Genomic DNA, 26,987 nt, shown 5'->3' on the forward strand with positions numbered 1-26,987 from the left:
CCCTGTCTTTAGATATCATGTTATCCACACCATAAAACCGTGGTTTGGGGTACGGTCCTACATAGTTTTGATTTTCTAATGTGTTCCAGAAATGAGGAAAATATCCGTTCTTTTTTCTGAGAAACCCATGGCCTTAGGAAGATTGCTAAGCTTCATGGGTAAGAAAGACAGGCTATCGATGTATTTCTGGTTGAAATCGGTATCGGTGAAACACAGTATCTTTCCACCTTGTGCAACAATCTTGGGTGTGATTCCTTCTTTCACTAAATGGTTTAGCAAAAGGTATGAATCGAACCTTCTAGTATTATGCACGATAAAGGTATAACCTCTGAATCTCACACGGTGAAAATGCCTAAAAAAAACGCAGTGATGGACGTGTCACCTGAAAACACCCATGTCTGTCTAATTAATACAGCATAGGAAATTAGCTGTATGAGTGCCTGTTTCCTGTTTAGTTTCAAAATCATAAAAGATGTATCTCTTATTAGACTTTTCCCTTTTTAACGGCCATATAAAACACCTGTGTTCACAATCTGTATCAAGTTTTTCACCACAGAATTTACACAATCTCTCAGGGCACACGTGACGTTTAAGGCCAAATGGGTTGTGGTGCACCCTATTACACTTACTGCAGTAGAAACCTGTTTTGCACTGAGAATATTCACCTGCTTCTGACTGGCACAACGCTTTGGGACTATCGAAACAATATTTTGATCTACACGACCTCATACAATCCGGGCATTTTGTTATGTTTCGAGGGTGTTTGTAGCAGTCTACATCACAACAAGCGTTTAACTGTATATACACAACGATGGTTCCGCATATCCTTAAACCCTGAGTGACATAAATGACAGACGTAACTACATCCCAAAAATCCAGTGATTAACTCCTTAATAGTGGTTGTCATGCAAAAACAAGTACAGCGTTTGAAAGAAAGAATCCTGCTTCATCGCTAGTTTTGTACACAATTACAATTTTACACTGTAAATGTGCCTCAAATTTACACACATCGGCAAAGGTGACGGGTGTGTTTTCAGTTAAACCTACATCGTATTGGACTTGTTTAGCAATTTTTTCATTTTGAAAATTGCTTTTATCACGATTTAAAAGCTGTGTAACACATAATGCAAAGCACATGTTGTCATTATTGTAAAAAAATATACGTGTAGCATCTTCTTCTGTACAGTTTCCGAACTGAATAGTGTTGCAATTTTCCGTATACAACCTGTACCGCCATGAGGTGGTCGAACTATCTGTACTACTAGTTCAAGGGAATTATCCGTAAATATGTCATGATTACTTTGAACGGTATTTTCAAGCATGGTCAAAAAAGACTGTAAATCGATAGCTCCATTGACTAGTTGAATGCGAGATGACACATTGTGTGTGTAACACCTTTAATTTCAACGGTGACATAATCCTTAGGTGAAATAATTTCATTTGCAACTTCTACCACGTTGTTTAAAATCTCTAAAACATATTTATAAAATTCAGCAAAACTGTTAACATTAGCAGTAGAAGAAAAGTTCACTCTTCTTATGATCTCTGTGTTATTGAAGCTGTCACGATTAATTATCCTAATATTACAGTAGGATCTACACCATGGCCTATTTGAATGTTTTCACCATTAGGTGACTTTATATTGTCAAAGTAATCTAAGGGGTCATTTTCACCATTAGGTGGCGTTGTGTTGTCAAAGTAATCTAAGGGGTCATTTTCACCATTAGGTGGCGTTGTGTTGTCACCATTAGGTGGCGTTGTGTTGTCAAAGTAATCTAATGGGTCATTTTCACCATTAGGCAGCGTTGTGTTTACTGATGTATCCTTTACCATTTCAGGGATTTACTCATGATCAAATTCGGGGTTTTGAGAACATTAACAGGTTGGTTGATTAAGTTAATGATATTGTCATTTAGAGAAATAAGGCTTTGATTAAGACCATGAAGCAAATCTTGTTGAGATGCAGGTCTTTGATGTTGACAGGGTACCAGAGGTGTTGCGTTAATGATACTTTGATCGTTAGATAAGTTAAAACTATCGTTCAGATGATTAACCGCTTCTATTAATGTCGGATTCAAATGTACAGGTTGATCTTGATCATTTAGGCTATTCTGCAATGTTAACAGACTTTGGTTTAGTTCTAAGAATACATCATGATGAGGCAGCCGTGTGTGTGTTGGTCTTAAACTCTCGTTCAACTCATTCACCACCTGTGAGGTTACGATGTGTTCAGTACCAGGAACAGAACTCTGATTACCATGTATGTGTGCCGGACTTAAACTATCGTTCAACGCATTGATTGCATCGGTTAAATAAGGGTTCAGAGATGTGAACGAGTCTGCAACAGACACGCTGCAACAGACTACTTGAAAAAGTCAAGGTTTCACCAAAGCAGAAATCATGTGGCGAAGTAGGATCATTTTCATTTCTAATTTTTTTAGCTTCTGAAGAGGGAGAATTACTCGAAAGCTTCTGAGCCATTTCTAATGTAACAATGTCTTAGCAATTCTTTAATCAACATAAAACACTGATTCAAGGATTCCTCAGTATTATACAAGGAATGAACATACTCACTGTCTGATGTGTTTTGAAGTACGTTGCAGACATGCTCAAAGTTTTCAGTTATTCTATCCCTTAGCTGAAAAAACAAACAAAAAACAACCTGTAGATCTTCTCCAATGTTGATATTTTCTTGCCCTTCAAAGACGTCTCCAGCTATGTTAACACCGACATTTCGAATGTTGATATTTTCTTCTCCTTCAAAGATGCCACCGGCTACTATGTTAGCACCCGCATCTAAATACAATACATATTACAGAAAATGTGAGGAGAATTGTTTTACACTCTTAAGGGATGTTTTGAGAAGAGAATGCTAACGGGCTTACACAAAACATTTGAACCACCATAGTCAACGTAGTTAGATGTTGTACCGACGTCTTCTGAATATGTCACACATACAAAAATAATGAATGATTGAATAAATAAATAAATAATATTATTGCTAATCATATAAGGTTAATGAAATATTTACAACATTCATATTTTCACGATGTGACTTACTTGAAAAGAGAATGCTAACGGCCTTACACAAAACATTTGAACCACCGTAGTCAACGTAGTTAGATGTTGTACCGATGTCTTCTGAATATATCACACATACAAAATAATGAATAAATGAATAAATAAATAAATTATTGCAAATCATCCGACATACAATGTTTTTACAAATGGAAGGACTTCTTATCAGTGTTGATGGACTGTTAGTGCTCGGGAATCGCATAGTCATTTCTAAAATAATGGGACATGAAGTCCTTAACAGAATTCACAAGGGACACCAAGAACTGTCGAAGTGCAGGGCAAGGGCCAAAGAGACCTGGGCCTGGGATTTTTGAAGATCTCAGGAAAAGGATAGAAACATGCAAATTTCGCAGTGAGAATTAACTTACACAACACAAAGAACCACTACTGCCTACTCCACTGCCAGAAAGGCCATGGCAGCGAATAGCCATAGACTTGTGTATGCATCAAAGAAAACAATACCTGGTGGTGTCTGACTATTATTCACATTACTTAGAAATCCTTCTGTTACATACCACAACATCAGAGCACATTGTACAGAAACCTAAAGCTCTGTTCGCGCGTTTTGTCATACCCGAACAAATTGTTAGTGACAATGGACCACAGTTTACCAGTGAAGTTTGGAGAAACTTTTGTGGTTTGTATGACATCCAGCAATTTACCTCAAGCCCAAACGCATACTGAAGCAGGATCACCTGCTGTTAGCACTAATGACTTTTCGAGCTGCCACATCTACAGGTGTAAGCCCAGTGGAATTGCTAATTAGAAGAAAAATTTGCACAACTCTACCTACCCTATAGAAAAACCTCAAACCAAAGTGGCCAAACAAAACAAAGGTAAAAGTGAATGACAAAAACAGCAAACAAAAAACAAGCATGCTATTTTAACAGGCGACACGGTGTGAAAGACTTGAAAGCTAGGGATTACGTGATGTTAAAGTTGGATGATGAATCTAAATGGAAAGGACCTGCAACAGTGATAGCAGAGATCTTATGTGGTCTTTAATGAGAAAGAGGGGGAAAAAAGAGAAACCGCAGGCATATTCAGTTATTGACTGAAGAAGTTACAGAAAATACTAAAACAATGACAAGTTCAGAACAGTACACACATAAAGTGCCTCAACGTATAGACTCAGAATTACCTGTTGAAAATGTGGAAACAAAAACCTTTGTCATTAGGTCAGGCAGGGTAAGCAAACCTGCTGTTCGTCTTGACTTGTAAGAAAGTCGAGGCTTAACAAACGTTCTCAGTAGACAATGTTTACAATGTGTTGAATGTTTAGTTTTGCTAAGTGGGTTAAAATATAAATATGGTAAGACATAAAAAGAGAAAAAACTCCCTAAGAATATATGAGGAAGAATCCTTGAGAGGAACCAGTTATCCTACACCTGATGAGTGGTGGTCATTCCGTTCAGTGGAGAGTCATTTTTGCCTTCTGATAGTCTATAGCTATGTTGTCCCCAATGGCTGCAGCTTGACCTTGTTCTTAGAAAACCACTGTCTCTGAAATTTTAAGTATGGAAGCAAACTGATGATGACTGTATCTGTTTCATAGTAAAGCCATAACTGAACCCTTCTTTTCCTCACTCAAAACTTCTTTTCAACTCTTTTCGCATGGTCAGTAGTAATTTTTTTTTACTTCAGTTACTTATGAGGTACTACTAGCACTGTTTTTGCTATCTAGTTGATTCTATTGGAAAATGATAGTGATGACAACAGCAATTTGTTTTTTATACTTTTCCTATATAAAAAAAAGATTTGGTTCAGCTGAACACCTAATGAGGTGTGTCTGTGCTAGTGTTCAACAGCCACTGGAATGGAACGTCACAATAGAGTTGCTTATTTCAGAATAATTTGGAATGGTCTCTTTTCTCCAGAGCTGCACTTTGTAATCGATATTCATTGTTACTGGAAAATGGACCTTTGGACTCTTTGACTGATTTGTGATTTTTTTTAATTAAACATTTTTAAATGTTTCACTTTAAAGTCCATTGCTAAACTCCCATGAAACACCTTTATGCTGTCTAACCGATGCACACTGAGGAAGTGTGCATCAATTTGTCTTGCGCAATGGAAGAGCAATGAAATGTGCTACAGTGACAATTCTTAGAAGTCTTATATACTTAGAAACATCTTTGACTATCATGCTAAAGAACGGAACTGCACTCAAAATTACACAAACGAAAAACAACTGTGCAGAGCATGAGTTAAAATCTATCTACAGTATATAAACTCTAGAGAGTGTTGTGTGTGAAAATCCCATTAGATCAGCAATTTTGCAATTTCAAAATACTTGCACTTGATTCGGTTGTATGATCTGTATCCTGCATGATTTTAGCATTGTTCTGCTGCCACATGACTGGCTAGATAATGGCATGAATTTGCAAGTATTTGAGTGTCCTAAGTGGATGATGAATTTATACTATACATTTGTAATAATATTAAATTACAATACTAAAAAAAGATTAAAGTACATGGACACAAAATCACATAAACCATCAAAACTGTATTTAGTGATGTGAAATCCTGATTTTTTTTTGCTTGTTTCTCACACTTTAATATTTTAGATCATCAAACAAATTTAAATATTAGTTAAAGATAACACAAGTAAATGCAACATGCAGTTTTTAAATGAAGGTATTTTTATTATTAAGGGAAAACAAAATCCAAGCCTTCATGGCTCAAAGCAATCAAAGCAAAACTAGACATTCTCCCCAGGCAGGAAGTGAGGCGCCGAATCAGGTGCAGGGCGATGTCGCAGGGCACCAAAGCAAAACCGGGCTGTGACATCCTCCACAGGCAGGAAGTGAGGCAGTCCCTCACCGGAACAAATGCAGAGAACAAAAGCGGAGTGATGTCACCCAAAAAGACTATTAGAATGGGACATTTGGCATTCCAAGTGTGCTTGTATTTAGTATAACAGCACTGATCCATTATTTAAGCAAAGGATAAAGTGATGTATGTGATTTGCAGTGAGTCTCCTAAGGGCTTTGTTAGATGAACTCCTCAGATAAACTCCTCAGATTCTAATACTATTCTGTGCAAATTCCACCAAATGTCTTGTTCCTGTTTATTTATTTTTCTCATATTCTGACTGCATTCAGCTCAAGCTTATTTGGTATTTCAACTGCTTTTCCGAAAAATCCTCAGGTTTTTATGTGCCTAATGTCCCAAAAATTTTATCCAGGGATCAGAGGTCATTATAGTCTCAGTGTAGAATTGTTTGTAGTCTGATTCACTGTGCACTATGAACATGCACTTCTCATGTTTGAGTTTTTTTAATGTGTTAGAACTAAATAATTGATTTGTTTATATAACCCTGTTCTATATTAACCGAATAAGCCAATGCAGGAATACCAAAGTCTTCATCATACACACAGATATTCATTTGAGCATAAGAGAAAAATGTGTGAATGTATCACCACAAACTTTGGTACATATACTTGCATGTATTCATCTCTGTACAAACTAATAATAGTGAGGTTGGACATTTATTATGAGGTCCTTATTCATTTCAGTGTCTGTAGTCTATAATTTTCATCGTCCTTAAGAGCAGAGAGCAGCTTCTTTCCTGTGACCATCAGATCATTATAGGACAGATCCAGGTGACTGAGGTGTGAGGGGTTTGATCTCAGAACCGAAATCAGAGCAGCACAGCCTTCATCTGAGACACCACAGCACTGCAACCTGCAGAGAGACACATTAGCACAATTCACTATTTGTAGACAGGGTGTTTCTAGAGTTTAATGATTACTGGATCACAGCTCCCTCAAGAATTTTAAAAAAGTTCCTGTTTTATTTATTTGCTTGCTCATTTGCTTGTTTTTAAAATCATATAATGTAACAAACATTAATATAAGGATGTTATTTTTTACCCACCACTTTTACAGATGGGAAAAAAACATTGACAGGCTGCAAAGATGGTGGCATTTAAGCCCCATCCCATGGGACAACTACATGAAATGTGAAATCCTGACCTGCTCTGGCAAATCACCTGACAAATTCTTATGGAAAGTTTGATTGCTGAACTGAATGTCTGTGCCAACCCGAAGAGTGGAAGGCTGTTGGGCTAAAAGGAACAATCGATCCCTATGGGATGCTAGAAGCCCTGAAACACATCCTTGCAACATTGGAGATCAGAAGGGGTGCGAGACAGAGGGCCCATTCAGGGCTACTGAACCAGGTACCAGGAAGGGCCCTCTACTGTATGTAGTCCTGAGCCTGTCCCTCCCCAGAACCAGAACTTAAAGTTAGTGGACAAGTATGCAGACATTTTTCTTTCATCAGATCCCCTCGGTGTGTGGTGGTCAAGCAGTGACTCTACCAGCTCCCAGAGGCCCCACAGAAAGCTACTGAGGAGAAAGTGGTCAAAATGCTCTGTGACAGCATCAGCCTCTGGACCTACCTGTCTGTCTGTCTGTAGCAACCTAAGTGCTTCACAGAATTATTATTATTATTATTATTAATAATAATAATAATGATGATGATGATAATTAGTAAATAAAATAAATAACAAACAATAGCAGTTACAATATCTATCATCACCCCCAAGCTGGACAGAAGCCTCCAGCTATGCAATGATTTTGGAAACTGAACCAGGAATAGGACTTCAATAGTTATCCCTCCCCTAGAGAAAGCCAGGTTGTTGGAAAGTCTGCAGAAGGTTGGGCTGATAGAAGTGCCACCTTGGGCTGACCAAGGACTGGGACTGACTGCCACCTTCAAACACAGAAAAAATACTGTACCGTACTACTGCCAGTGGCTTAAAAGACAGTGGCATTTCAGCCCCGGCCTGGAAGCCAACAACAAGTGAGGAAGAGGCCAGAGGTGGCATGAGCAGACAACAAATTTGCACCAACGCACATCTTGCTTACCCTCGGGGAGAAGAGGAGCATGCTGGATGAGGCACAGCCCAGTGGAGAAGGTGAATTGCACACTCTGAAAGTAACAGTAGTCTTTTTAGACTGTTTTATGCAGTTTCCCCTTGACGTGCTGAAATGACACTCCCCACTTTGATTAATCTTGCAACTTACTCTGCCAGTCGCCTTCTTCACTGGGTTTTCTCTGTGATGTGCTCTGGGTGCCTGCACCACTAGCATTCGTGCAGATTTTAAAAAAGCCCAACTCACTTCTGCCACAACCATGTTATCTGTAATCTCTCATTGCATTGCTCATTTTGTGTCACTTATGTACCACTTATTTTTCCCTTAAATTTTGCAGTTTTGCTTCACTTTGTAAATACATTCTAGCTATTAGCACTGTGAAGGTTTACTCCTGTGTGTCTGTGCTCCACCTTTCACAGCCCAAAGAACTTCACATTGAACTCATTGTGAAAAACTTTCCATAAATTGCTGATGTAAACTTATTTTTGCTGTGAATAAATCACTTCAAAAAGATTTCACTAATCACTAACTTGTACATACAGAAATTTGAAAAGACAAGCAAGCTTTCTTTAGGCATTATCAAGCTAACATTATCAAGTATATCCTGAGAAAATTCAGTGTGAAAAACAGGATGTCTAATACACGATCACATACTACTCATTAACACACCGATTAGCTCCCGGTAGTTACCTCTCTTCAATCCTCAGCTAAACTTTAAAGAAAGAGGCCAGAGACTGTGTTTATTAAATCAATCAAATATTTAACACTATAGCATTAGATAAGACATAATAGAACAACAACCTAAATGATGAACCTAAAACCTCTGCTTCTGTCTCACTATGATAGAATGTGTCTTGTTGAGGAGCAGGTCATGTGACTCTCAAAGAGATGATTTTACCTCAGTGTCTCCACTTTACAGTGAGGATTCTCCAGTACAGCAGAGAGACTCTTCACTCCTGAGTCTCCTATTTTATTATATGACAGCTCCAGGTATCTCAGGTGTGAGGGGTTAGATCTCAGAGCTGAAGATAGAGCAGCACAGCCTTCATAGGAGACACCACAATCACACAGCCTGTAGAGAGACACAATGACACACTCTTCATTGAATATTTTTCTTGGTTGTTTTTATCATTAAAGGTGATGTGTTTGTAAAATTACTTATTTATTTGGAATGACATGAGAATGTAACATAATTTAACATTGTTTATTCTCATTGAGATTGTGATTGTGATTAAAAATGTTTATAATGAATCTTACATTTAGTTTTTCTTATGTTGTGTGAGATATTATTGCAGAATTATGGAAGAAAAACCTGAATAATGATGGAAAATCAATACTATTAGAAAATTATGTAATGTAAGTTGGGCGTGTGGTAGCCTAGTGTTTAAGGTGTTGGGCTACCAATCCGAAGGTTGCTAATTCGGTCCTTGGTATACTAAACTATCACTGTTGGGGCCCAAAGGCCCTTAACCCTTAATTGCTCAGTTTTATAAAAAAAAAAAAATTAGATAATGTAAGTCGCTCTGGATAAGGTACTTATGCTAAAGATACTAAATGCTGGAAATGTAAATTCAAAAGCATTATTTTTGAGGTACAATTAATATTAATGTCTTTTGTAAACCAGATTACTGACTTATCATTAAATAAAATTTTCCTGAATTATAAAACTGATGGGGTGTTAAAGTGTCGACAAGTTGGGTTTGTATAAAAATTGAGGATATACAGGTTTATAATGTTAAAGTCATATTAACTAAAGACGACTAACTGCAGAAGAATGACGAAGATGAAGGGTGCTGAGCCTTTTGTGCATTTGAGAAAAAAGTGTGGAAAAACTGGTGGTGTGTTTGGGGACACATCTCCTTCTGGTCACATGTAACTGCAGAACATTTTGCCTAAAGGAAAAGTACCACAAGGGTAAGGTTCTGTTATTTAGGTTGCCATGTGTCCAGCAAAACTGAACTACTGGTTCTTGCAGATTCATCCCCAGGTCATAATCTTGCAATATCTCTACAGAACTCACAACCTTGGGGGTAACCATGGACAATCAACTTTCCTATTCCTCATATGTTGCTAATGTAATGCTAGCTGGTTTCTTCTTTACAACATCAGAAGAATTAAGATATTTTTATAGGCTTGTTCAGTATTTTTTTATGTAGAGACTGGACTACTCATACTCACTACTGGTAGGTCTACCTATGAACGTAGTTCATCCTCTGCAATTGATCCAATAAAAAAATAAAGCCAAAGGGAGTTGGGCTTTAATCAGCCTTCGTAGGAAGTAGAGAGGTAAATGGGAAGAAATTTGGTGCTCTTGACAATCTCCACAGAGGATCCGTCAATCCGCCATTCTGTGCTCTTAAAGCTTTCAGGATGAAGTCAACAACCATCTCTTTAATTTTATCAACATTCAGAGACAGGTTGTTGACTCTACACCGGGCTGTGGATCAGTTTGGATGATACGCAAACTGCAGCAGGTCCAGTTAAGGTGGACAAGCCTCATGACAAGCCTCTCAAAGCACGTCATTACAATGGTGTGAGTGCAACAGGAACATATTTATTGAGACAGAACATTGTAGACTTTTTTGGCAGGGGGATTATAGTGGTTCTCAAGACATGTAGGAACAACAGTGCTGATCAGGGAAATGTTGAAGATGTCAGTAAAGAAATCCACTAACTGTTCTGCACATTCCCTGAGCACCCTGCCTTGAAATCTTATCTTATCTTCCATGGGATTGCTGGTCATGTACTCCACGTTGATGGAATTGCCGATGGAATTGCCAATGGTTGCAGCCTCTCTGAAGATGTTGCAGTCAGTGCACTCAAAACAATTCTGAAGAGCAGAGGTGGCTCCTGCTGGACAGGTTTTCACCTACTTCAGAGCCGGTGTAGGGCATCTGACTAGCCAAGGTGGGGGCGGGGCTCCGCATGGTACGCCCTGGGGATGCTTGTGTAAACAAGGTCCAGCATGTTTGCCAATCTCGTTGTAAAGTCCACATGCTGATGGCATTTAGGGAGCTGTCAGGATCCAGCCGAGACTTTTGGCCATGTGTGTTTGTTTATGTTCTGTCTTCATGTGTCTGCCCCACCCTTGTATTTTCCTCCTACCTCTGCACACCTGTTCCTTATGTTGTTAATTGTCATGTGTATTTAGCCATACTGCATTGCCAATGGGAGCGCGTAATCCTTTGCTCGTGCCTTTGTTCCTGTTTTGTGTTTTTTTTATTTAATAATTTTTATTTTATTTTATGCTATCCTGCATTTGGGTCTGTTTTTATCCCTGCATCGCTGAAAGAAGGATTCTGCCACTTTAAGACCCAGCAGTATAGCATCAGCCTGGATCGGCTTACTGTGGGAGCAGTATTTTTTTTTCCCTCGGACTGTTTTTTTCCCTGGACTTTTGTTTTTTTTGGTTGACATCACTCTGCATTTGTTCCGGTGGGGGACACCGCTCCACTTGTCACAGCCCATTTTTTCTTTGTTTTTTTTTTGTGCCCTGCGACATCGCCCCGCACCTGATCTGGTGGGAGATATCACTTCACTTCCTGCTTTCCCGTGGAGGACGCTGCCACCCCTTCCTGTCCACGGGGGGTGTTGCAGGCCCGTGTGTTTTTGCCTTATTGATATTTTTGTTTATTTTTTTTCTCCGTGGCGGAGGATCTTTCCCGCCCTCATCCCTTTCTGGTTTTCGAGAAGTGAGTCTGGCCGCTGTGTGTCGGGAGCTGTGTCCTCCAGCTCGGCTATGGACATTGCTTGGCCCTTCTGCTCGGCTGTGGACGTTGTTCGGCCCTTCTGCTTGGCTGTGGACAGCTGATTTGTGATCTGGTATTGATGGCTATAGGATGCAGAGGGGATCAGATAAACCCTGCAAGTCCTGAGACCCCTGGGTCAGTCAAAGTGTAATCCAGACAGCCCTAGTGCAAACATTATGTAAAGGGATGCCCCTGGCTACAGCACTACATGATGCTATGCTTATGAAGTGGGTCCTGATATCTAGATAGCTCATTTTCCTGTGATGGGAAATTTACAAAGAAGTTTTTTGTGACTAGGAATTGTTATAGAACAATTAGAATAACAGGAAAATGGTAGAATAATAACAGGTACAATTTTAGAGGATTGGAATGAGCTGGAGACGAAATGGCAAGACTCAAGGTTCAAAATCAGCTTAGGCAGACCATGGTATGATTATCCTGATCCAGAGATGATCAGGCATAGTAATGTCACCAGTGATTTCCAATTTTTTTTAGTTTCTGTGTAAGAATTGTGTTTACAAAAAATGCAATGTAACAAATGAGCAGGGCCCTTCCTTTTTTGTGTTTCACATGGAGCACTGGGTCCTGTTGTAAAGCAGCACAAATAAATTGTGAACCTTTTAAACCTGTGAACCAGACCCAACGCATCCAGGAAGTGGCCTGGTTAGGTGCAGTTCACTCCGGCACCAGGGCACCGCGGATCCTGGGTGCTGCAACGGAGGACACCTGCCGGGCCCCAGTCGAGGACCTCTCCCCCTCCACCACTGCCGGTCTTCTAGATCCCCTCCCGGAACCGCTTCGCCCCCCTTTGCGAAACGGACTGCAACACTTTGATCATAGGAGACTCCATCGTCCGCCATGTCCGTGCTACTGTGACTAAAGGTAAGGCTCACACTCACTGCTTACCTGGTGCCTGTGTTCTTGATGTCGCTGCTCAGGTACCTAGGGTCTTGAGCAGAAACACCGGAACTGTGGTACTTCATTCTGGTTTGAACGACACCAGCCTGAGGCAGTCGGAGATCCTGAAGAGGGACTTCAACACTCTGGTGGAGATGGTTCGCAGCACAGCGCCCACGGCGAGGATCATCGTGTCCTAACCACTTCCAACGTACCAGCGAGAAATTGAAAGCTTTAGTAGACTTTTTGCTTTAAATGAATTGCTTCAGTCATGGTGTCAAGCTCAGAATCTACTCTTTATCAATAATTGGAATGTTTTCTGGGAGCGTCCTTGGCTGTTCCATGCTGACGGCCTGCACCCCAGCAGAGTTGGAGCGGAGATCCTCTTGGACCACATCTCCAGGGCGCTGCACACCTTCTGACTGGTAAACTATGCTTTAAATTCAAATTTCAATAGCCATCCTTCACCTCAACACATTGACACAAATGCACACATATCACACCCTATAGAAACTGTGTCTCTTCCCCGAGCAGTGAGATCAAAAAGTAATTACGTGAGAAGTTCTCGAAATAATCTTACTGTAATTAGACCAGAAAAATGCCAAAGAAACAAACAAAAACTGTTCTTAAGGTTTGGGCTTCTGAACATTAGATCACTTGCACCCAAATCACTTATTGTAAATAAAATAATCTCAGAAAATAGCCTTACTGCACTCTGCCTTACCAAAACTCGGATTAAACCAAATGACTACATCGGTCTAAATGAGTCTACACCATCAGGATATATCTATAAGCACGAGCCTCGTCAGACTGGTCGTGGAGGTGGTGTCGCCACTATCTTTAGTGATTTCCTCACTGTTACCCAGAGAACACAGTATAGATTAAATTATTTTGAAGTGCTTGTCCTAAATCGCACTCTCGCACATGCACACGAAGAAATCCCTGATGTCTCTTGCTCTAGTGACCGTGTACAGACCCCCAGGGCCCTACACTGATTTTCTTAGAGAATTCACAGATTTTCTTTCTTTCTTTCGGTTAGCTTTGATAAAGCATTAATTGTAAGAGATTTTAACATTCATGTTGATGACACAAACGATGCTTTAGGACTCAAATTTATGGACTTACTAAACTCACTTGGGCTTAAACAAAACATCACTAGAGCAACTCACCGTGGTAATCATACACTAGATTTAATAATATCACACAGAATAGATGTCACTGATATAGATATCATTCCTCAAAGTGATGACATCACAGACCATTACCTCGTAATGTACACACTACCTGTAGAACAGACTAACTGTGCCTCACCACGTTATCGACTCGGTAGAACTATTATTCCGACCACTAAAGACAGATTCACAAATAACCTGCCTGATCTGTCTGGACTTCTTACTGTACCCTTAAACACAAACGACCTAGATGTAATGACTAACAGCATAGACGCTATATTCACTAGCACATTAGACACTGTTGCCCCAATCCGATTACAGAAGGTTAGAGATAAAACACTTCCACCGTGGTATAATAGTCATACTCACACCCTCAAGAGAGAAACCCATAACCTCGAGCGTAAGTGGAGAAAAACTAAATTAGAGGTTTTTAGAATCACGTATAAGGACAGTATGTCCAGCTATAAACAGGCTCTAAAAGCTGCCAGGGCTGAGCACCTGAGCAAACTCATAGAAAATAACCAGAACAATCCCAGGTTTTTATTTAGCACAGTGGCTAGACTAACAAAAAAACAGAAATCTGAACAAACTATTCCACCACAGTTCAGTAGTGAGGATTTTATGAGATTCTTCACTGATAAAATTGAAAGTATCAAATAAAATAGGTGACGCTCAACATATGAGAGCAACTAGCGACCCAACCTCACCTAAGGCTCTAGACACACAAATACAGTGCTTTGCAAGTACAGGACAGGAAGAGTTAAACTTATTACTACAGCTAATTCAACAACTAACAGCTAATTCAACAACTTCACTAGACCCCATTCCAACTAAATTACTGAAAGAAGTGTTACATAAAGCTGGCGAGCCTCTTCTTAATATTATTAACTCCTCGATATCCTTAGGTTACGTCCCCAAGTCTTTCAAGTTGGCAGTTATTAGGCCACTCAACAAAAAATCTAACTTAGATCCAAATGAACTATCAAATTACAGACCTATTTCACATCTTCCGTTTATGTATAAAATACTTGAAAAGGTTGTGTCTGTTCAACTGAGCTCCTTCTTACAAGAGAACAATATCCTTGAAGAGTTTCAGTCAGGTTTCAGGCCCCATCATAGCACAGACACTGCACTTGTGAAAGTCACAAATGACCTGTTCTTAGCTTCAGACAAAGACTGTATGTCACTATTAGTTTTACTTGACCTTAGTGCTGCATTCGACAGCAACCTGTGTTTTGAAAATCATATCACCCACACTACAAAAACAGCCTTCTTCCACCTTAGAAATATTGCCAAGCTGAGAAACATCCTGTCTGTCTCTGATGCCGAGAAGCTAGTTCATGCATTCATGACCTCTAGACTGGACTGTTGTAATGCGTTACTAGGTGGTTGTCCTGCATCTTTAATAAATAGGCTACAGTTAGTCCAAAATGCAGCTGCCAGAGTTCTCACCAGGACAAGAAAGTATGACCATATAACCCCAATGTTATCATCTCTACACTGGCTACCTGTTAAGTTTAGAATCGATTACAAACTGCTGCTACTTACGTACAAGGCTCTTAATGGTTTAGCTCCCATGTATCTAACTAGTCTTCTAACACGTTACAACCATTCACGCTCTCTGTGATCACAAAACTCAGGACTTCTGCTAGTTCCCAGAATATCTAAGTCTACTAAAGGTGGTAGAGCGTTTTCTTATTTAGCTCCCAAACTCTGGAATAGTCTTCCTGATAGTGTTCGGTGCTCAGACACACTTTCCCAGTTTAAATGTAGATTAAAAACACATCTCTTTAGTCAGGCGTACACATAATACATCCCATAATATTGTGCACTATTACATTAGACTTGCACATTTTTATGAACAGCAGTTAGTCCCTCTACAATGCTTCTCTCTTTCTCCCCATCCCGAGGTATCGACATTGTACCAGCTCCGATCGTCTTCCGTGCGATGAAGATGTCGGACCTCCACTGAGATGAGGCCGACTCTGAGAATCCTGAGCCATCTACAGATCTACCAGCTCCAGTTGGACTCTGTCATACTAAGAGAAGATGTGAACTCCATGTGATCCTTACAAATAAAACATTAGTTTGACTGTATATTTGCAATCACACCATCTAGTGTCACCCATATGAGGATGTGTTCCCCTTTGAGTCTGGTTCCTCTCAAGATTTCTTCCTTTACCAATCGAAGGGAGTTTTTGCTTGCCACTGCTGCCTGAGTCACCTCAGACTTGCTACATGCATACATGCATACACACTGTGAACTATAATATAAAAAATTCAAGATATATAATTCTTTATACTATTCCTTTTGTTTACCTTCTGTGCTATGTTTATGTTCTGTAAAGCTGTTTTGAGACAATGTCCATTGTAAAAAGCGCTATACAAATAAACTTGAATTGAATTGAATTTTCACTCCTTTCCTTTGCCTACCAGTGTGCTATTTTCTCAAAACTTTCACAACAAAGAGAAACTATTTGGTGGGCCTTGTAGAACCAGGCAATGGCATGTATAAACCAGTAAGAAAACTCCTAAATGGTGAGAGGATTGTCCTTGTTAAGGCCACCAATGTAGGTAAAAAAACAGTTTGGACTTATGTCCCTGGCCTTAGTGCTGGCATCCATACAGGCCAGAAAAGGTTAAGCCTTTCTTGTTTCAAAGATTAACAAGGCAAAGGAAAGAAAGCATGAATGATATTGCCTTGTTGCCTTCTGGAGAATATATTCTACACTTTGAGAGAGATTAAGGCTAGTAAGAGAGTAGTTTTAGGGTCAGAAACTTTTCTAATGATGAGTCTAAGGTTCCAAAGGTGGCCTATAATAACTGACCTCTAATGACCCCTGGTCTGCAGTGACGCTTTTTCCTTCTGGTACCATAAACATAGAATGAGAGACCATAAACATCAGGCATGCAAACAATGACTCGGCTTTGTCTGCATCATGGCATCCAGTCCAGGAGGAGCTGGATGTTTAAGGATCAAGTAAATGGCACAATGGATTGATTCCTCAGAGGTAAACAAATCCATTGCATTTGCTGCATTGTAAATTCTCTCAGGGAGAGCAATTCAATTTATGCACAGAGCAGGATATGCTGCACCCACTTGAATAGAGGGCACGAGCACAACCTGCTATGTTGGGTGATTTAGGTGGGCAAGTATTGTTTGAGCAGACCAATACAAGCAATGCTTGTAAAGATTGTGTGTGTTTTCCTCCATTAAAAAGCATGGGCATGCTGTGCACACCATTTAAATAATTTGATTGCCATATTACTTAATAAACCCAAAAAATAGACAAGGCAGACCACAAAATAAACAGACAATTCCTACTGACAAATAAAAGTGTCTTTAAGATAAAAAAAACCCCTATACCTATATGTAATATAAATGCCCATTTATGGTCTTGCTGATGGCACCTGACCCCTTCAGCTAATGAAATTGGTGTGTTCATGCCTATATCAGGTTCAAGATATCAGGCCCTCAAGGGCTTCCTCCTCAGGTCATTGATGATGAACCTAAAACTTTTTTCTTCTGTATCGTTATTAGAGAATGTGTATTACTGAGAAGCAGGCTGTGTGATTCTGAGATATGATCTTACATCAATGTCTCCAGTTTACAGTGAGGATTCTCCAATAAATCAGACAGACTCTTCACTCCCGAGTCTCCTAGATTATTCTCAGATAGATCCAACTCTCTCAGGTGTGAGGGGTTTGATTTCAAAGCTGAAGTCAGATCAGCACAGCCTTCATCTGACACACCACACTTATGCAACCTGTACAAACACACAATGACACACTTTACTGGTTGTAGTCAGTGGCATTCCTAGAAGTTGAATACTACTGAAGGACAGGGCCCCCTGGGAAGATTGATTATTTTGCAAAATCAGCACCATTCAATTCTTATAATGCTGTGAATAGTGTGTGGTTGTTTTCTTTTATCATATTATATAACAACTATACATTTTTCCAGAAAGAGAACTAGGATTTAATTGTTGGGCCTATGCCCCATAGCGTCACCACTTTTGTTCTGTTATTTTACATTTTTGATAGCAGTTGTATGTGACCTGCAAAAGTATTGTTGACCTTAAATATAATTGATAAGTCAGGTTTTTAGAGCTTTTCTCTTTTACTAATTTATTCATTTCTTGAGAGCATAAGTGATTCTGGAGAGATTGATGACTAATCTACAGTATTTTAATAGCAAATCTATTTAATGTGCATCAAACTTTTTTTCATTACGGAAAATATGAGCTGAAAAACAACACTGTATATAACTTCTGCTTTTAGTGAGTTATTGTGACTCTCAGAGAGATGATCTTACCTCAGTATTTCCACTTTACAGTGAGGATTCTCCAGTCCAGCTGAGAGACTCTTCATTCCTAAATCTCCTAGATTATTCCTAGTCAGATTTAGTGTTTTAACAGCCAGATGCAGTTCTCTCAGTTTGGAAGTTTCTGATTTGAGCGCTGAGACCAGAGCTGACCAACTTTTTACTCTAAGTGAATCACACTTGATTCTGAAGGAAATAAAAAAATATTGATTCTGCAAATGATCAAACAAGTTCTGATTTTACTAATGCTAGAGGCTCAAACAACAGCTAGACAATGTGTTTAAAAGGGACACTGCATTAAACATCTAATCTACAATTATTGATAATGCTGTAAATATCCCAAGGGTTGTGGTTAATTATAGCTAATTAGCTAGTATCTATAGTGCCGTTGCCACATAGTATAGTTTATAAATGTCAATGTGCAATTCAAAACAGTCTAAATAATTAACTATGCCAAGTTCTCCTATATATAAAAATTCATAAATATAACATATTTAAAAGGATTTTACTTTAAGAATCAGGGAAATCTGTCCATTTTCTATTTAATAATTCATAAAATGTTAAACTTTCATTTTTTTTATGATTACAAATGTTGAAACAACACAAACAAATACAATAGTTAAGAAATAGCTTAAAAACGGCAACATTTTAACAATTGTACTTATTTCTGAATATTATACTAAGTAGCCTAATGGTTAGATGATTAGCAAATGGAATAAATAAAAACATTTGTAGGTACCTGATTATCTGTATACAGTTCAAAACATCCCAGAGTTCATATTAGACAAAGTGTGCTCTGTTTCTCTCTCTCTAACACTGTAACAGTAGAACAGTTATATTCAGATTTACTTACATTGCTTTACTGGATGCTGTAATCACAGGCATCATCTTCAGAACAACATCTTCTGTTATCTTATCTGTACTGGTATATTTACTCAGGTCAAACTCATCCAGCTCCTGTGCTGATGTCAGTAACACAAACACCAGAGCAGAAAGCTGGGAAGAAGAAAGTTCACTTTGTTTTCCAGATTTCAGGTAGTTTTGGATTTCCTCCACTAGAGAATTATCACCCAGTTCATTCAGACAGTGGAACAGACTGATGGATTTTTCTGTAGGAAGATATTTACTGATCTTCTCCTTAATGCACTGAACTGTTTCCTGTATGCTCTGTGAGCTACTTCCTGTTTTTGTTACTAAAGCATGCAAGAGTTTCTGATTGGACTCCAGTGAGAGACCCAGAAGAAAGCGAAGGAAAAGATTCAGATGTCCAGTCTGACTTTCTAAAGCCTGATCTACAGCAATCTTGTGTACATGGGAGATTGTACTTTCTTGTAAAGTTGTCTGTTCAGAGACCTGATTCTGAATAAGAACATTTCTCTTCTCCTTCATGAAGGTCAGGTGCACATACAGAGCTGCGAGATGCTCCTGAATGCTCAGATGAACAAAGCAGTACACTTTACTGTGGTGAAGCCCAAACTCCTCTCTGAATATCTGAGTACACACACCTGAGTACACTGCTGCTTCTGTCACATCAATACCACACTCTCTCAGGTCTTCATCATAGAAGATCAGGTTCCCTTTCTTCAGCTGCTGAAAAGCCAGTTGTCCCAGTTTAAGAAGCATTTCTTCATCACTCTCCTGCTTCTTTGAGTATTTTTCTCTTATGTTGTTTGTCTGAATGATGAGGAAGTGTGTGTACATTTGAGTCAGAGTCTTGGGCATCTCTCCACTCTCTGCTTCACCCAACATTCTCTCTAGAACAGTGGCTGTAATCCAGCAGAAGACTGGGATGTGACACATGATGTAGAGGCTTCTTAATGACTTCAGGTGTGTGATGATGTTATTGGCCAGGCTCTGATCACTGATCCTCTTCCTGAAGTACTCCTCCTTCTGTGGGTCATTGAACCCTCGTACCTCTGTGACTCGATCCACACACTCAGAGGGGATTTGATCAGCTGCTGCAGGTCTGGAGGTGATCCAGATGAGAGCAGAGGGAAGCAGATTCCCTTTGATCAGGTTTATCAGCAGCACAGGCACTGATGCTGATTCAGTTACATCACACACTCTCACTGTGTTCTGGAAATCTAGAGGAAAACGACACTCGTCCAATCCGTCAAAAATGAACAGAACCTTTTCCAAACTGGACATTTCTGTTTCTTTTGTTTCCTTAAAAAAGACATGAAGGAGCTCCATCAGACTCAGTTTCTGGTCCTTCATCAAGTTCAGCTCTCTGAAAGGAAGTGGAAATATGAGGTGGACGTCCTGATTTACTTTCCCTTCAGCCCAGTCCAGAATGAACTTCTGCACAGAGACGGTTTTTCCGATGCCAGCGACTCCCTTTGTCAGCACAGTTCTGATGGGTTTGTCTTGTTCAGATAAAGGCTTAAAGATGTCATTGCATTTGATTGGTGTTTCCTCTGTTGTTCTTCTCCTGGATGCTGCCTCGATCTGTCTCACCTCATGTTCATTATTGACGTCTCCACTGTCTCCCTCTGTGATGTAGAGCTCTGTGTAGATCTCATTCAGGAGTGTTTGGGTTCCCAGGTTTATTATCACTCCACTCAAACACTGAAACTTCTTCATCAGATTTAATTTGAACTTTTTCTGGATTTCATTTACAGCAGCAGATTCTGGGTCGTACCTGTGATATGGAGAAGCAGGAAGATGTGGTGAGACATGGACTTCAATGCTTAGACTTTAAGATCACTATTTTCTGACTGGTCACCACAGATAGGTCTTTATGATGTCCTCACTATGTGTTTACTTTCATCTACTGTATGTTTCCTAAAATCTAATCACTCTGTAGTTAATAACAGCAGAGAGGTTTATAATATCAGTGTGTCAGTGTCACAGTCATGTTGGTTTTGATCTTACCCTGTATCTGTGATCTTCATTTCTGTTCTGTTTCTTGTCCTCTGTAGAACACTGTGAATGTAAATTGTAGTTGATCATTTCATCAGTTCACACTACAGTAGTGGTAGTTTTCTCAGTACTTAATACCACATGACTATGGAACATTATGGAACTGCAGAAAAATCTCTGGTCCTATTTTAACTCTAGTTATTCTAGGTTTATTTCTGTGTGTCTGTTAGAGATGTGACTGAATCCATCACTCTGAATGAACAGGTAATGTGTTCCAAACAGATACAAATACAGATAAAGTTTATAAGAAAACATGTCAGAAAGGTTCACAGGTATAAAATCCCTAACTGTAACCAGTATAACACTACAGCCTGAATGTGACACCAGTCCATCACACATAGGGGCAATTAAACCTACTGCTATGTGTTTGGGAGGTGGGAGGAAACTGGAGAACCTGAAGGAAACCTACATGGAGAAGGAGAGAACATGTGAAATTCCACACAGACAGAAACTGAGGCAGCAACATGTGTTACATCAAAATAAAAACACATTTGTAGCCTAGTGGTCTAGGTCCTGGACTATTGATCAGAAGGTTGTGAGTTTGAATCCCAGCTCTGCCACTGCAGGGCCCCTGAGCAAAGGCAGGGAGTTGTATAAAATGAGATCTAAATGTTAGACACTCTGGATATGGGCGTCTGTCAAATGCAATAAATGTTAACATTTCTGTCAATCTGCAGATACTTTCATGATCTTTCTGTATGACTTCATTCAGTGCTTTTCTCTGTCTCAGAATTAAGTCTCAGATTAAAGGATTAATCTGTGCTTTAATGCCCAGTACATGATTTAAGAAAAAAAAAAATAGACATTGCCTGTGTCCATATATTGGTACAGTATTTACAATCACCATAAACACAAAACCTCTTCATGAACACAACACCAACCAATGATGATCTCTTTCCCTAGAGTTTAAAACAAAAACATATCCTTAATTTATCGTTGATATTAATTTTAAAATCAGTGTGTAACTAAAAGTATTGTATTATCACTAAAACTTTGTAGTATAATATAAATATAACTATCAAAACTGCAGCTAATGACTGTGCAAATAAAATGTAACACTGAGTGTATTAAACATCCCTGTTCATGTCTTAAATCACACAATGGCTATGTAGATTTCCTGATTGAATTCTGGTGTAACTCTAGAAGATTCTTATGGCTGGGTATAATGTTACTGAATAAATGATGCTAAGTGGTGGTCTAGTCTGCAATGACCAAACATACAGTGGACCAAATACTTGTGTGTATTTGTACATTTAAGGTATACTTACAAACATGAATCTCCCTGCATTAAACAACACATCAAACTAAGTGTCATTTATTTTAAAAAGATACCACAAGCTCGCTTTTCAAGAAAAAAAGTTAATAAGTTCCCAATAAATAGACTTAATTATTAAGAATTTAATTACTGAATTTAGACTCAGGCTTCATTCTAGATCATAATCAGTGTTTTAGTATTTAGTTTGTCATCCTGTTTATCTAGTCTCCATCTTTAAAGTTCTGAGGAAGCTCCATAGACCAGTCACTCTTAATGGAGATACAGCTGTGTGTTGGTGATTCTGATCTCTTTCTCTGGAGTTTACTGTACAACATTATACACAGTCCTTTAGTCATTTATATACACACTTTATTTTACTTACAGTATATTTCCCTTAAGTGTGACTGCGACATTAACAGTGAGGAGACGTTACCTGTGTAGAAGTGATGAGTCTCCATCTTTAAACTCAGGAGGATGATCCATAGACCCATCACTCTTCATGGAGATACAGCTGTGTGTTGGTGATTCTGATCTCTTTCTCTTGTGTTTACTGTACAACATTATACACAGTCCTTTATAAAAAAAACTCATATATAATAAGGACTTATAATTTTACTTACAATGAACAAAGTAGTGTCTTAGATTTAATATTAGATCCTTTGGTTAAATTATTATTTTCATATGTTCTTATTAAGTAATTTAGATGTGAATATTTAATGACTAGAACACAAGGATGTTGTAGTTTACCAGTTGTTTGATGGTGTAGAAACATTATCTGTGTCCAGATCAGGAGTCTCCATCTTTATATATTAGTAAAGTTTACACACAAACACACAGCTGAGTCCTGAAGAGTCTGATCTCCTCTGATGGAATGGATCACACTCCTAGAAAACACACAAACAAATTAAATTATTACATGAATTTTTATATCTTTATCCTTAAAAAATGCCCTCATTGATTTAACTGAAAGAAATTCGTTGTTTATGTAGCACAGTGAGTGAGTTGGTTATTTATGGGGTCAGAATTGTTTTGTTATTCTGAATAAATATACTATGATCCACAAATAAATATAAAGAGTTTCACAAATATGTTTTAAATCAACAAATGCACAATAAGCAAACTGTAAATATGTGTTACATATTTCACAAAAAGAAATGAAATTCACAAATAAATAAAATGTTATTTGCAAATAAAAACAATACTTATAAATATATATTTAATTGTATTTATTTGTGAATCGCGTTCTGTACAATTGTGGATTTGAAACATTTCTAACGTCAAGACGTGCACAAGAATCCACAAATAGGTGGACTCCGCCCACCGTCTACTCCAAATGTAAAGAAATCTATGTCACATAATGTCATAATAATAATAATAGTAAACACATTATGTCAGTATACTGTAGTGATTTTCTACAAACATTCTGTATGTTTTGTTTATGAACAACTGAAGAGAGGAGACTGAAAGGACTGTATACAAACCTGGTTAAACCTGTTTTACAGGTAAGCTTGTACTCTACCTCACACACAGCTGAATTTACACGGGTTTTATTTACAATATATCCGTGTTCTTCTTATATAAAGTCATTTATAATAAAGAGTTAACTCACCTTTAGTCAACGGTCCTTGTTGTGTGACATTAATACCTCCATTTCTGCCCTATTTTCTTAACTTTTCCAATCGCTCCACAAAATGTAGTTGAGGCTGAGAGGAAAATGCTTTCACTTTAGGAAGGAGGAGTCGTGTATCTGATCACAACAGGTCATGTGTTGTTTGGTAACGAGTTGACTCTTTGAATCGGCTCTTTGGCTGAACGTTGAGAGCTGACTCGTAAAGTTTCACATATTCAGATTTTTCTCTTTAATAGCTTTAGTACAGTAAGCTCAAAAAGGGTACCATAAAACCATAATAACCGGCTTCAAAGTTAAACTGTTATCAACCTTTAATTCATTTTTATTTTATACATAAAATAATGGTTAAAACTCTACACTCTAGTTCATTATTTAGTGAGTTTAACTACTACAGATTTTTTAAACTTTTATTCTGTTAAATTGTTTCCTAAATATATATACTGTTAAATATTATTAAATATTTTGGCTAATATTCAGACTTTAATATTACTCCACTTACTTTTTCTGGTTTATAATTTACAGAAATTTGATTTATTTTGATTTGAGGAAAACGCAGTGTCTAAACACTTTAACCAATAATTCAAAACAAGTACAGTAACAGATCTCTTCTTTTACTTCTATTACACTCGACTTTGGAAATGTAACTGTTGATGAGTTATTTAATCATTCATAAATTATTTTTTTTACTGCAATCTGCTCCTATGCACTGTGTAAGAAATGTGTATATCTTATATCTGTTTTCATCTTACCTTAAATCACTTAAGATCTCTAATTACATGTATACAGAGATATTACAAAGAAAATTAAGATTGCAAGAAAATACAGAGGCCATTGTTAGATAATTAGCCTAGCTGATTAAATGAGTTAGCTGGGTTTTGTTGTATTTATTTGTTTTGGCACCCCTCATGTTCCCCTTCATCCTCTTGTAGTTGTTACAGGACCAATGTATTCACTAAATAAATACTTTTGAGTGGACATTGTTTTTTTCCTTCTCTTTACTGCCCAGAAGCATTTACACACACACACACACACACACACACACACACACACACACACACACACACACACACACACACACACACACACTTAAAACTTCCAAAACCTATGGGCTGTAACAACTCATCATAAATATGCATAAAATATGCAGAGTCTAGTATTAAACATTACATTTCTTGGCAGCTCACTTCACAACAGGGCTGATCATTTCACAATACTTGTACTAAAAGGCCAAATTTTGTATTCAGCCCATACTTAACGTTATATATAATTACAGTTTTTTTCAGTTGCTAACAAACATTGTTAAATACTGAAACCACATTTTCAAAACTCTTCACACAGCCAGCGAAACAGAAGTCAATGCTGACCAAACTGTGAACCATTTGTATTCAGTGACCACACTTTTCAAAATTCAGGAACACACTGCATTCAAAAAGATTAAAAACACATTCAAAACAGAAGCGTTTATGCTGTAATTTTTAAAATATTCACAATTTTATAGCCAAAAATGTAAAAAATAATCATTACAAGCTAATTGCAATTTAAAAAAAAAAAAAAAAACAATACAGTAATAGTTGTGGTTTACTGTAGGATCCAAAGGTTGCCCATGAGAGGAGGGAGAGGCAGAATCTGTTCTGATGTGCAAGAAATTGCCATTGTGGATATTGTAATTGCCAACAATGCAATAAAACTGCGGGAAATTTGGGAGAGAGTGCCGGTAGATATGGGCATAAATTTCATTTAACGGGGGGGGGGGGAGGGGAATAAATATAAATTCTCATGAGCAATTTTTGAAGGGGGACACAAATAATAGTCAAATTGTACTTACAAAGACATGTCCCCACAGTGAAAAACTTTGCTTTTATCATTATTATTATTATTGTAGCATGGAGACGCTTCAATATGGTTATTTTCAAAGTTTTTCTCAGGTTCAAATTTTCCATTTTTCCATCATTTTAGCTAGTCTATGACACCGCAAGGCAAGTTTATTTATACTGTAGCACATTTCATACACAATGGTAATTCAAAGTGCTTTACATAAAGTAAAACTATCATAAAAATATAATCACAACAATAAAAACAAGTAATTAAAAAAGGTTTGAAATTTTATTTAAAAGTAATTAAGACACTTAAGAACAGAATAGAAATTGATTATACAAAAAAATACAGTGAGGTCAGTTCGGACGTAGCACTGTGCTCATTTAGTAAATGCACGCAGGAGAATAAATGTAAACAAGATGCAGGGGAAGAAATGTAATGGGACAGAGAATGACTGTGGAGGTCCCAGGCCAAAGATGAGCTAACATTACGATGTGTGCAGCAATGTCTAATGAAGGTTTGCTTTTACACAAACCACTCATTGGCCCCTACAATACAGAGAGGCTCATTTCATTTCTAAATGACCTACATATTCAACTTGTGCCAGCAGAGGAGTGAAGCCAAAGGGCATCAAACTCCCCTTCTTCATTGTTGTGTGGGATAATGTGGCATTCCTTCAGTCTGCTGCAGTCACAGAGGTGTTTGTGTCACATCCCAGGATGTCAGTATTATACCTGCCTCCATACTCCCCTTTCTTAAACCCCATAGAGGAGTTTTTATCTGCGTGGAGGTGGAAGATGATGTTGATGAGAACTTGTGGCCAAATGCAAGAGAGAGCAGACTAGAACTGTAATGTACTATAATGAACTACACATGTTACAGTAATGTGTAGAATGTATTTTATTTATTCTTTTTATTATCATTCCAGCCCTGCATTTTGTTCCCTCTTTTTTTATCATTTCCCTGTAATTTTCAAGTATTATATTCATATAAAAAAATGAAATATTGATTCATTTCTGATTCATTCGTGTTACAAATGCTTTTAACAAAGTGAGATTGTGTTACAGTTTTCTATATGAAGAGCTGATTTATGTGGAAAATCATTGACATTTTAAAAAAGAAAAGTTCATCAATTATGTAATGCTTCCTGTTAGTGGTTTTTAGGTCAGTGTGTTGTGAATAAAATGTGTTTTCTGAATGAGAATTGTTGCCAGTGTTTGTTGGTCTGAGTGAGTTTAGTTTAACTGCTTAGATTTTTAGAG

At 38.1% G+C, this 26,987-nt stretch overlaps 1 protein-coding gene across 3 annotated transcripts; it reads right to left on the minus strand.

Moving 5' to 3' along the window:
• Positions 1–5,702: 5,702 nt before the first annotated feature.
• LOC113663740 (NLR family CARD domain-containing protein 3-like) lies at positions 5,703–24,022 on the minus strand. 3 transcript variants are annotated; one of them, XM_027179173.2, is made up of 9 exons: positions 23,890–24,022; positions 23,028–23,164; positions 22,714–22,830; positions 20,978–21,028; positions 18,957–20,744; positions 18,095–18,289; positions 17,373–17,546; positions 8,860–9,033; positions 5,703–6,765 (listed from the first exon to the last, which is right to left on the minus strand). In XM_027179173.2, the coding sequence occupies exons 2-9, from the start codon at positions 23,078–23,080 to the stop codon at positions 6,588–6,590; spliced, it is 2,730 nt and encodes a 909-aa protein (XP_027034974.1). In that variant the 5' UTR covers positions 23,081–23,164; positions 23,890–24,022; the 3' UTR covers positions 5,703–6,587. The 3 variants fall into 3 exon arrangements, 2 of the variants coding, with proteins under 2 accessions (XP_027034974.1, XP_047659836.1); XM_047803880.1 differs by lacking the exon at positions 20,978–21,028; XR_007138575.1 differs by lacking the exons at positions 5,703–6,765; positions 8,860–9,033; positions 17,373–17,546; ... (3 more) ...; positions 22,714–22,830; positions 23,890–24,022 and adding an exon at positions 22,500–22,604 and having other exon boundaries at positions 23,028–23,157.
• Between the last annotated feature and the right edge of the window lie 2,965 nt (positions 24,023–26,987).

Source organism: Tachysurus fulvidraco, chromosome 19 (assembly GCF_022655615.1).
Source record: "Tachysurus fulvidraco isolate hzauxx_2018 chromosome 19, HZAU_PFXX_2.0, whole genome shotgun sequence".
Taxonomy (NCBI): Eukaryota; Metazoa; Chordata; class Actinopteri; order Siluriformes; family Bagridae; genus Tachysurus; species Tachysurus fulvidraco.